This window comes from Coenobita brevimanus, chromosome 10, assembly GCF_032717465.1.
Source record: "Coenobita brevimanus isolate Jiangsu-jjx chromosome 10, ASM3271746v2, whole genome shotgun sequence".
In the NCBI taxonomy this organism is placed as follows: Eukaryota; Metazoa; Arthropoda; class Malacostraca; order Decapoda; family Coenobitidae; genus Coenobita; species Coenobita brevimanus.
This window is the reverse complement of record NC_136963.1, coordinates 4,479,420-4,490,593: the sequence shown is the minus strand read 5'-3', so window position 1 is coordinate 4,490,593 and position 11,174 is coordinate 4,479,420. Positions and strand designations below refer to the sequence as shown.

At 43.2% G+C, this 11,174-nt stretch overlaps 1 protein-coding gene across 2 annotated transcripts in view; it reads right to left on the bottom strand.

Annotated features, from left to right (window-relative positions):
- The window catches only part of LOC145410131 (lamin-like), an 80,924-nt gene that overhangs the window by 61,224 nt on the left and 8,526 nt on the right, over positions 1–11,174 (bottom strand). For both annotated transcript variants that reach the window (XM_080280330.1, XM_080280334.1), the window contains exon 2: positions 8,563–8,732. In XM_080280330.1, coding sequence (XP_080136456.1) covers positions 8,563–8,732 — 170 coding nt within the window. The remainder of the gene's footprint in view (positions 1–8,562; positions 8,733–11,174) is intronic.

Below are 11,174 nucleotides of genomic sequence, written 5' to 3'. Positions count from 1 at the left end.
TCCCCCACTCTCTACCTCCTCCTCCCCCCTCTCTCTCTCTCCTCCACTCCACCTCCTCCTCTCCTCTCTATTCCCCACTCTTTCTACCTCCTCCTCCTCTCTCTCTCTCTCTCTCTCTCCCCTCCTGCCCCCCTCTCTCTCTCCTTCCCTCCCCCCCCTCTCTCTCCTGCCAATGTGAGAGAGCCTGTAGGAGGTACGTCCAGGGGGTGAGAGAGAAGGCCACGTGGAGGGAGAGAGAGAGAGAGAGAGTACCAGGTAGGCCGTGATGTCACACAGGTAAAGGAAGGTGTGGCAGTGACGTCATCAATGTAGGAATGTAGGTGTTACACAGAGCATACACACAGATATACACAGAACATACAGACACAGAGGTACACATAGATGTACACAGAACGTACAGACACAGGTACACATAGATATACAACGAACATAGAGGTACACATAGATATACACAAAGCATGCAGACACAGAGGTACACATAGATATAAACAAACAGACACGCAGGTACACACAGATATAAACAAACAGACACGCAGGTACACAGATATAAACATACACAGAGGTACACATAGATATACACAAAACATACAGACAGAGGTACACAGAGGTACACACAGAAAATACAGACACAGATGTACACAGATATAAACAGAACACACACACGTACATAGATTTATAAGTGACAGAGCACACTACTACTACTACTACTACTACCACCGCCACCACCACTACAGTACATCTAATACTACCACTACATCAATCTACAGTATTACTATTACATTCATCTATTACAACTACCAGCACTACTACCACTACATCAAACTACTACTACTATCACTCAATCAATCTATTACTATTACTACTACTTTCATCTACTACTACGGTATCGTACTACTATAACCTACTACTACTACTACTATTACATATACTACTACTACCACCACCACCGAAACGACTACTACTATTACTACTACTACTACTATCCAGTATTACTAATTTGCAAGTTTTGAAGGTCGGGGCAGAGAGAGAGAGAGAGAGAGAGAGAGAGAGAAAGTCAGTATATAATAATCCTAAACTGAACGAAACAATGTAGGGAAATATAAGAAAATGAGATGTAACATTTGAGTGAGGAGGAGGAGGAGGAGGAAAGTAGGGATGATGGAGATGAATGAAGGAGAGAAGAGGAAAGCATGGAATATAGAGGAGGAGGAGGAGGAGGAAAGTAGGAAAGATGGAGATGAGTGGAGGAAGGAGAGTAGGAAAGTAGGGAAGACGGAGGAGGAGGAGGAGGAAAGTAGGAAAGATGGAGATGAGTGGAGGAAGGAGAGTAGGAAAGTAGGGAAGACGGAGGAGGAGGAAAGTAGGGAAGATGGCGAAGGAAAAAAGTGGGGAAGAAGAAGAGTGGAGGAAGGAGAGTAGGAAAGGTGGAGATGGGTGGAGGAAGAGGAGGAGGAGGAAAGTAGGAAAGAGGAGAATGCAGGAAGGAGAGGAGGGAGGAGGAAAGTAGGGAACATGGAGGAGAGGAAGGGAGGAGAGGAAGGGAGGGAGGAGGTAAGAATGAGGTCAAGGAAGACTGGGAAGGGAGGAAGGAGAGGAGGGAAGTAGGAAAGGAGGGAGAAGATGGGAGGATGAGGAGGAGGGAAGAGAGGAAGATGAAGGAGGGAGGGAGGGAAGAGAGGAAGATGAAGGAGGGAGGGAGGGAAGAGAGGAAGATGAAGGAGGGAGGGAGGGAAGAGAGGAAGATGAAGGAGCGAGGGAAGGAAGTACGGAAGAATGGAGGAAGGAAGGGAGGAGGAAAGTACTAAGATGTAGGCGGAGGGAAGAATGAGAGGAAGGAGAAGAGGAAAGCAGGGAAGATGAGAGGAATGGAGGAATTAGAGGAAGGAGGGAGGAAGGAGAGAAAGTTAAGGAGGAAAGTAGGGAAGAGGAAGAATGCAAAGACGAGGAAAGTAAGGAAGATGGAGGAGGAGGGAGGTAAGCGAGGAAGAAGGAGAGGAGGAAAGTAGGGAAGAGGTGGAAGAGTGGAGGAAGGAGGGAGGAAAGGAGGAAAATGAAGGGAGAAATATATGAGTTACTAATTTGTAGAGATGAACCGATGAGAGGAGGAGGAGGAGGAGGAGGAGGAGGGTGGCGAAAGAAAAGGAGAATTGTGGTAGAAGAAGAAGAAGAAGAAGAAGAGGAGGAGGAGGAGGAAGAGGAGAAGGAAGAAACACTAGAAAGTAGAAGAGGAGGAAGGAAGTAAGAGAGGAGGAAAGGAAATGAGTGAACAAGTACTAAAATGGGGGAAGAAAATGGGGAAGAAATGAATGAAGGAAGGAAAACGGAAAAGAGAAAGAAGAGGGGAAGGAAAGAAGATGGAAGAAAAAGGCTGGACATGTACAGAGAAATGTATGAGAGAGAGAGAGAGAGAGTACGGTACGCGGGGAGCATACACATACCATACGCTACCCCGGTTTAACGCCAGGGCTAATCTTATCACGAGATTAAGATAGCTCTGGCATTTGTAGCATTTATCGATACAATATTTCCTCACACTCCTTTTAAAATCTACGCCATGACGGACAAGGGGAGTGGGAATGAATTTAATTGCGGGAAATGGACACAAAATGCCATTGTTTACATCATATGGCAACATCACGGAAGCGGCGGCCATCTTTGCTCGCTGATTGGTCGAGAGCGGCGCGCCAGGCATACAAACCCGCCAATGGGAAGCCAGCATCACCCAGACACCCGTTGACTAGCAAAATTATGACTAAATTCAAATACATTCTACAGCCGCTGCTACATACACTATTTCCGAGCCAATTTATCATTTATTTTAGCTGGACTTCACTTAAATCGAATCAATAATGGCTAAACAAAATACAAACTAGCCAACGGGAAGCCAGCATCACCCAGACACCCGTTGACTAGCAAAATTATGACTAAATTCAAATACATTCTACAGCCGCTGCTGCATACACTATTTCCGAGCCAATTTATCATTTATTTTAGCTGGACGACTTAAATCAGAACAATAATGACTAAATAAGGCGATATCTGATTAATTATAAAATCAGGTGGCTTCTCACGGCAAACGACAGCATTCATTCACTTTCTCCATTCAAAAGCTGTAGTGAATCAGTCGTAGTATTTGTAGTGAATGGCTAGTGAAAAGAAAAGCGTGGGATTGCCTGACGCCTCATCCTGCGAGGGGTCCTAGGAGTTTTATTTTTGCCCTGTCACCTCCACCAAGCCTCCCCTCTCTCTCTCTCTCTCTCTCTCTCAATCAGCTTCAAGTCCCATATATCCCAGAGTTCCTCCCCCTCCCCCCTCCATAAAACACTGTAACCCTAACTCTCGCTCTCTCTCTCTCTCATACACACATTTACCTTTCTTTTCCCCACCCTGTCTTTTATCCAAATTCTCTCTCTCTCTTTCTTTCTTTCTTTCTCTCTCTCTCTCTCTCTCTCTCTCTCTCTCTCACACACACACACACAACGTACCTTTCCTTCCTGTTTTATCATTAACACTCTCTCTCTCTCTCTCTCTCTCTCTCTCTCTCTCTCTCTCTCACACACACACACACACATACAAACTTACCTTTCCTTTCTCTGTTTTATCCTTAACTCTCTCTCTCTCTCTCTCTCTCTCTCTCTCTCTCTCTCTCTCACACACACACACACACACACACACACACATTTACCTTTCCTCACCCTGTCTTTTATCCACAATCTCTCTCTCTCACACACACACACACACACGTCCACTAATTTATTCCATGACTCATCCATATCACTCTTCCTCCTTCACTACTCCATCTATTGCTAGACGCCTTAATCCCTTACACAGGGTGGCCACAAACAAATCGCCTCCACGTCAAAATCAATTATTTTTTATATATATTAATGTTATGCTAAGAATCTTTTTAGCAATCACAGAACCTGGGCGGTATTCTTGTCAACTGAGGAAGCTCCCTAACACCTTTTCCCAATTGATTTATTTTGTTTACACCTTACTGTCCTCTTGTTACATAAATCCTTCCAGTATTATCAGACTCTGCATAAAGCTCCCTAACACCTTTTCCTAAGTGATTTATTTTGTTTATTACACCTTACTGTCCTCTTCTGTGTTACATAAATCCTTCCAATATCACCATACTCTGCATAAAGCTCCCTAACACCTTTTCCTAAGTGATTTATTTTGTTTATTACACCTTACTGTCCTCTTCTGTGTTACATAAATCCTTCCAATATCACCATACTCTGCATAAAGCTCCCTAACACCTTTTCCTAAGTGATTTATTTTGTTTATTACACCTTACTGTCCTCTTCTGTGTTACATAAATCCTTCCAATATCACCATACTCTGCATAAAGCTCCCTAACACCTTTTCCTAAGTGATTTATTTTGTTTATTACACCTTACTGTCCTCTTCTGTGTTACATAAATCCTTCCAATATCACCATACTCTGCATAAAGCTCCCTAACACCTTTTCCTAAGTGATTTATTTTGTTTATTACACCTTACTGTCCTCTTCTGTGTTACATAAATCCTTCCAATATCACCATACTCTGCATAAAGTTCCCTAACACCTATTCCTAGTTAATTTATTGTTTGTTACACCTTACTGTCCTCTTCTGTTATATAAATCCTTCCAGTATCACCATACTCTGTGTAAATAACAAAAACATATTAACCATCCATATCCGAATATAAATCACTAAGGAAGAGGTGTTAGAGGGCTTCCTCAACTGAAGAAAATATGATAGAATGGAGAATGGATGTGGAAGATGTGCAGATTGGCCTGGGAGGAAGGTAGAGTTCCGGAGGATTGGAAGTCAGGTATAATTATTCCCTTGTACAAAGGAAAAGGGGAAAAAGAAGTGTGTGGTAATCATAGGGGCATTTGTCTTCTTAGTATAATAGGAAAAGTGTATGGTAGGATACTTATAGACAGAGTTAGGGAAATAACAGAGAAATTAGTTGGAGAAGAACAGGGAGGCTTTAGGAAGGGAAGAGGTTGTGTAGATCAGATATTCATTCTTAGATCTTTAGTGGAAAAGTTTCTAGAGAAGGGAAAGAAGTTGTATGCGGCTTTCATGGATTTGGAGAAAGCATATGACAGGGTGGATAGACAAGGATTGTGGAAAGTATTAAGAATATATGGAGTAGATGGGAAGTTGTTGAATGCTGTGAAGAGTATGTACGATGGTGCGAAGGCTGCAGTGCGTGTGGATGGTGAACTAAGTGAATTTTTCTCTTTGAAAGTTGGTTTGAAACAGGGATGTGTCATGTCTCCATGGTTGTTCAATCTGTACATGGATGGGGTAATAAAAGAGGTACAAGGTAGGATAGTGGATGTTGGAGTGGCCCTGGTGAGAGAGGATAGTGTTTGGAAACTCCCTGTACTGTTGTTTGCAGATGATACTGTGTTGTTGAGTGAAGACGAAGGGGAGCTGCAAGGCTTGGTGGATGAGTTTGGGAGAGTATGTAAGAAACGGAATCTAAAGGTGAATGTAGGGAAGAGTAAAGTGATGGTCTTCGAGAGAGGTGAAGTCAGTGAATGTACAGTGAGGTTGGATGGTGAGGAATTGGAAAATGTGAGTACGTTTAAGTACTTGGGTAGTGTGATGAGTAAGGATGGAGGTTTGGAGGGTGAAGTGCTTGAAAGGGTACAGCAGGGAAGAAAGGTTGCTGGTTCCTTGAAAGCAGTGATAAGAAACAGGGAAGTGAGCATGGAAGTGAAAAAGTTACTACATGACAGTATTGTGATACCAACTCTAACGTATGGAAGTGAAGCTTGGACGTTGTTGGAAGGACACAAGTCAAGAGTGAGAGCAGTGGAAATGAGTTATTTAAGAGGAGCATGTGGAGACACATGGAGAGACAGGCTAACGAATGAGGATATAAAGGAGCGTTGTGGTGTGGATGTGGATGTGATAGGAAGCGTTATGAGGAACACACTGAGGTGGTTTGGCCATGTGGAGAGGATGGAAGGTGAAAGACTGACAAGAGAGTGTGAGTGAGGTGGAGGGGGGAAGAGGGAGGGGGAGGCCAAGGATGAGATGGAGGGATGGGGTGGAGAGGTATATGAGAGAGGAGGGTGTGAGTTGGGAGCAGGGCAGTCAAAAGATAAGTTTGTACTGTGATAACAGAGGAGATATAAAGAAACAGTATTCCTTTAACGTACTTTGATTTTCGCGATATTTTCAAACCTCCCTCCCCGCAGAACTCGTCTTTTCATTAGAATTTTAAATTATTCAGAGTTGTGGCAGGATTTAAGGTGCAGACTGATCTTATAATTTAAATGTGTGTTATACCAGTTAGTGGTAGGTGGTGGCGACCATCATCCACTCACTTGATGTAGTGCTGCCTACTTCTTCCTTAGCCTTTATCATTCTTTTTCTGTGCCTGTCCTCCTTTCTTCCTATTTCTCACCATCATTCACTCACTTGATGTAGTGCTGCCTACTTCTTCCTTAGCCTTTATCATTCTTTTTCTGTGCCTGTCCTCCTTTCTTCCTATTTCTCACCATCATCCACTCACTTGATGTAGTGCTGCCTACTTCTTCCTTAGCCTTTATCATTCTTTTTCTGTGCCTGCCCTCCTCTCTTCCTATTTCTCACCATCATCCACTCACTTGATGTAGTGCTGCCTACTTCTTCCTTAGCCTTTATCATTCTTTTTCTGTGCCTGCCCTCCTCTCTTCCTATTTCTCACCATCATTCACTCACTTGATGTAGTGCTGCCTACTTCTTCCTTAGCCTTTATCATTCTTTTTCTGTGCCTGTCCTCCTTTCTTCCTATTTCTCACCATCATCCACTCACTTGATGTACTGCTGCCTACTTCTTCCTTAGCCTTTATCATTCTTTTTCTGTGCCTGTCCTCCTCTCTTCCTATTTCTCACCATCATCCACTCACTTGATGTAGTGCTGCCTACTTCTTCCCTAGCCTTTATCATTCTTTTTCTGTGCCTGTCCTCCTCTCTTCCTATTTCTCACCATCATCCACTCACTTGATGTAGTGCTGCCTACTTCTTCCTTAGCCTTTATCATTCTTTTTCTGTGCCTGTCCTCCTCTCTTCCTATTTCTCACCATCATCCACTCACTTGATGTAGTGCTGCCTACTTCTTCCTTAGCCTTTATCATTCTTTTTCTGTGGCTGTCCTCCTCTCTTCCTATTTCCCCCATCTTTCCTGTCACTTCTTATTGCTTTTCTTTCCTTTACAGGTGGCTTTACATTGAGTGACAAGCCTAATGGTCTCCTGTAAGCCAGGAAACCATTTACAACGCTGGGTGGTAACCATATAACCAAACCATACGTGCTCCCTACGTGTCAACAAGTGGGTTGGTGGAGGGTTAGTGCCCCTCCCCGTAAAACAACTAACTCAAAGTCAAACGGCCACCCCTTATGGGATTATGGCGTCTGGCAATAGATAGATAGATAGACAGTTATACCAGTGAATAGATTAAGCAAGTTTCCTTAATTTTGTTATATAAAGGAATTGTTTGAATGCTGTTGTTATATAACGGAATTGTTTGAGTGCTGTTGTTATATAAAGGAATTGTTTGAATGCTGTTGTTATATAAAGGAATTGTTTGAGTGCTGTTGTTATATAAAGGAATTGTTTGAGTGCTGTTGTCATATAAAGGAATTGTTTGAATGCTGTTGTTATATAAAGGAATTGTTTGAATGCTGTTAGTGTTATAATACTTCCTTGACTCCTATCTCAACCTACCTACATAATACTGCCTTGACTCCTATTTACCTTCCTACATAATACTTTGACTATCTCTACCTTCCTACATACTACTTTGACTATCTCTACCTTCCTACATAATATTTTCTTTACGTATATCTCTTCCTACGAATATTTCATCGTTGTTAAGTGATGGAGGGTGAAAGACTGACAAAGAGAGTGCATGTGAGTGAGGTGGAGGGGGGAAGAGGGAGGGGGAGGTCGAGGATGAGATGGAGGGATGGGGTCGAGAGGTATATGAGAGAGGGGGGTGTGAGTTGGGAGCAGGGCAGTGAAATGGCGGGGGACAGGACGACGTGGAGGCGATTTGTTTGTGGCCACCCCGAACGGGATTATGGCGTCTGGCAATAGATAGATAGATAAGTGTATAACGGATTTCTTATCACTTTTGAAAATTGTATTGTCGACAAACTCATTATCACTACTTAACACTTACTTTAGCCTCAAGTCCTCGTTATCAAATCTCAGTTTATCCCTACATCTCATCCTTGGCCTCCCTCTCCTTCTCCAATATACACTACATAACACATACTTACTTTAGCCTCAGTCTATCCCTACATCTTATCCTCGGCCTCCCTCTCCTCCTCCAATATACGAAACACTTACTTCAGCCTCAAGTCCTCATTATTGGACCTCAGTTTATCTCTTCATTTCATCCTTGGCCTCCCTCTCCTTCTCCCATACACACTACAACCTCAGTTCATCCCCACACCTCATCCTCGGCCTCCCTCTCCTTCTCCCACACACACTACAACCTCAGTTCATCCCTACACCTCATCCTCGGCCTCCCTCTCCTCCTCCAATATACAAAACACTTACTTCAGCCTCAAGTCCTCGTTGTCAGACCGTAGCTTGCCCACGTCTATCTGCAGCTGGGCCTTCTCCTTGGCTGTGTCGTCCAGCAGTTTCCTCGCGTCACTCAACTCCTGTTCGTACAACCCCTTCATGGACACCACCTCCTTCGTGACAGACTCCTGGATTGTCTCAACCTGTGGATGGATAGATAGATAGATAGATAGATAGACAGATGGACAGATAGATAGATACATAGATGGACAGACATAGATAGATAACCAACTGCTCCTGTTCGTACAGTCCCTTCATACACACCACCCCCTTCGTGACAAACTCCTGGATTGTGTCAACCTGTGGATGGATAGATAGATAGATAGATAGACAGACGGACAGACAGATAGACAGATTGATATAGTACATAAAACCATATTGCTCCTATTCATACAATCCTTTCATAGACACCACCTCCTTCGTGACAAACTCCGGGATTGTGTCAACCTGTGGACGGATAGATAGACAGATGGATAGCTAGATAGATAGACAGATGGATAGCTAGATAGATAGACAGAGATTGATATAGTACACAAAAATATGCTGCATTTGTCAATTCATTTCTTTCATAAACACTACTTCCTTTGTGATGAACTCTGGGATTGTGTCAACCTGTGGACGGATAGGTAGTTAGATTGATAGATAGACAGACAGACAGACAGATACCGTAGACAAAAATATACTGCTCCTATCAGTTCAGTTCTTTCATACACACTACCTCCTCTGTGATGAACTCTGGGATTGTCTCAACCTTTGCATGCATAGATAGACAGATAGACAAACAAACAGACAGGTAGACAGACTGGATTTCTGTTCACAATATTCTTGGTGATAGACAGAAAGTTGAACAATTAGTGAGGGTGATAGATATTGAGGATGGATAGACAGACACTGATAGATAGAGGTAGATAGGAAAAACATACTACTACTGCCAGTTCATGAGGGGGAGAGAGAGAGAGAGAGAGAGAGAGAGAGAGAGAGAGAGTGTGTGTGTGTGTGTGTGTGCACCACACTACCACTGCATATTCTAACCTGGGGTGGATCATGTGTGTGTGTGTGTGTGTGTGTGTGTGTGTGTGTGTGTGTGTGTGTGTGTGTGTGTGTGTGTGTGTGGGCACCACACTACCACTGCATATTCTAACCTGGGGTGGATCATGTGTGTGTGTGTGTGTGTGTGTGTGTGTGTGTGTGTGTGTGTGTGGGCACCACACTACCACTGCATATTCTAACCTGGGGTGGATCATGTGTGTGTGTGTGTGTGTGTGTGTGTGTGTGTGTGTGTGTGTGTGTGTGTGTGTGTGTGTGTGGGCACCACACTACCACTGCATATTCTAACCTGGGGCAGATCATGTGTGTGTGTGTGTGTCTGTGTGTGTGTATGTGTGTGTGTGGGCACCACACTACCACTGCATATTCTAACCTGGGGCGGATCACGGCCACTATCAATTTTATCATCATCTCCTCATCCATATAATCAAAAGCAACTCTTATATTAGTCAGGAGTTTATACGTCTCTCTAACTGCCTTGTTAATGTGTTTTTCAGGTGACAGACTATCTTGGACCAGCATTCCCAAATCTTTCTCTTCTCTGGCTTTTGAGATTGGTTCATTACCCAATAAATAATTCAGTGATGGCCTCCTGGTACTTTTACCCATTTCCAATATTTTACATTTCTTTGCATTGAATTTCATTTCCCACGTCCAGCTCCAATTGTGTATCCTATCCAAATCCTCCTGCAGCATTTTACAATCCTCCTCAACCTCTACCTTTCTCAAGATCTTTACATCATCAGCAAACAGACTTGCATAACTGTTCACTCCATCTACCATATCATTTACGTAAATCAGGAACATTACTGGTGCCAACACTGAGCCTTGAGGGACTCCACTTGTTACTTCCCTCCATCCTATCCTTTATTACTGTCCTCATTTGTCTGTCTCTCAAAAAGTCTCTCATCCATTCCAGGAGTTTCCCCTTCAGTCCTCCTATATATTCTAGTTTCCACATTAGTCTCTTATGAGGTACCTTGTCAAAGGCCTTCTCTAAGTACACACAATCCACCCAACCATCTCTCTCCTGTACCACATCAATCGCTCTTGAGTAAAAGCTCAACAAGTTAGACACACATGACCTTCCACTTCTGAATCCAAACTGACATTCAGCCAAAATATTCATCTCTTCCAGATATTTTATCCATCTGTCTTTCAGGATTCTCTCACACAATTTTGCCACCATGCTGGTTAGAGACACTGGTCTATAATTCAGGGGTTCTTCCCTGTTTCCTCCCTTGTAAATTGGTACCACATTTGCCCTCTTCCATTCTTGTGGCACTTGCCCTTCATCCAGAGAACACACAATTAAACTGAATCTTATCCGGCAGTTGTTCTCTGCATTCCTTCAGTACCCAATTAGAGATTCCATCAGGTCCTGGGGCTTTCCTTACATCTTGAGTTTCCAGTAATTTATACACTTCCTGCACCTCCACTTTTATATCTTTTATCACCGGAACATTTCTAATCACTCCCTCCCCTTCCACAAGCTCCTTTTCATTAGTGAAAACTGACTGGAAACGTTTGTTCATTAT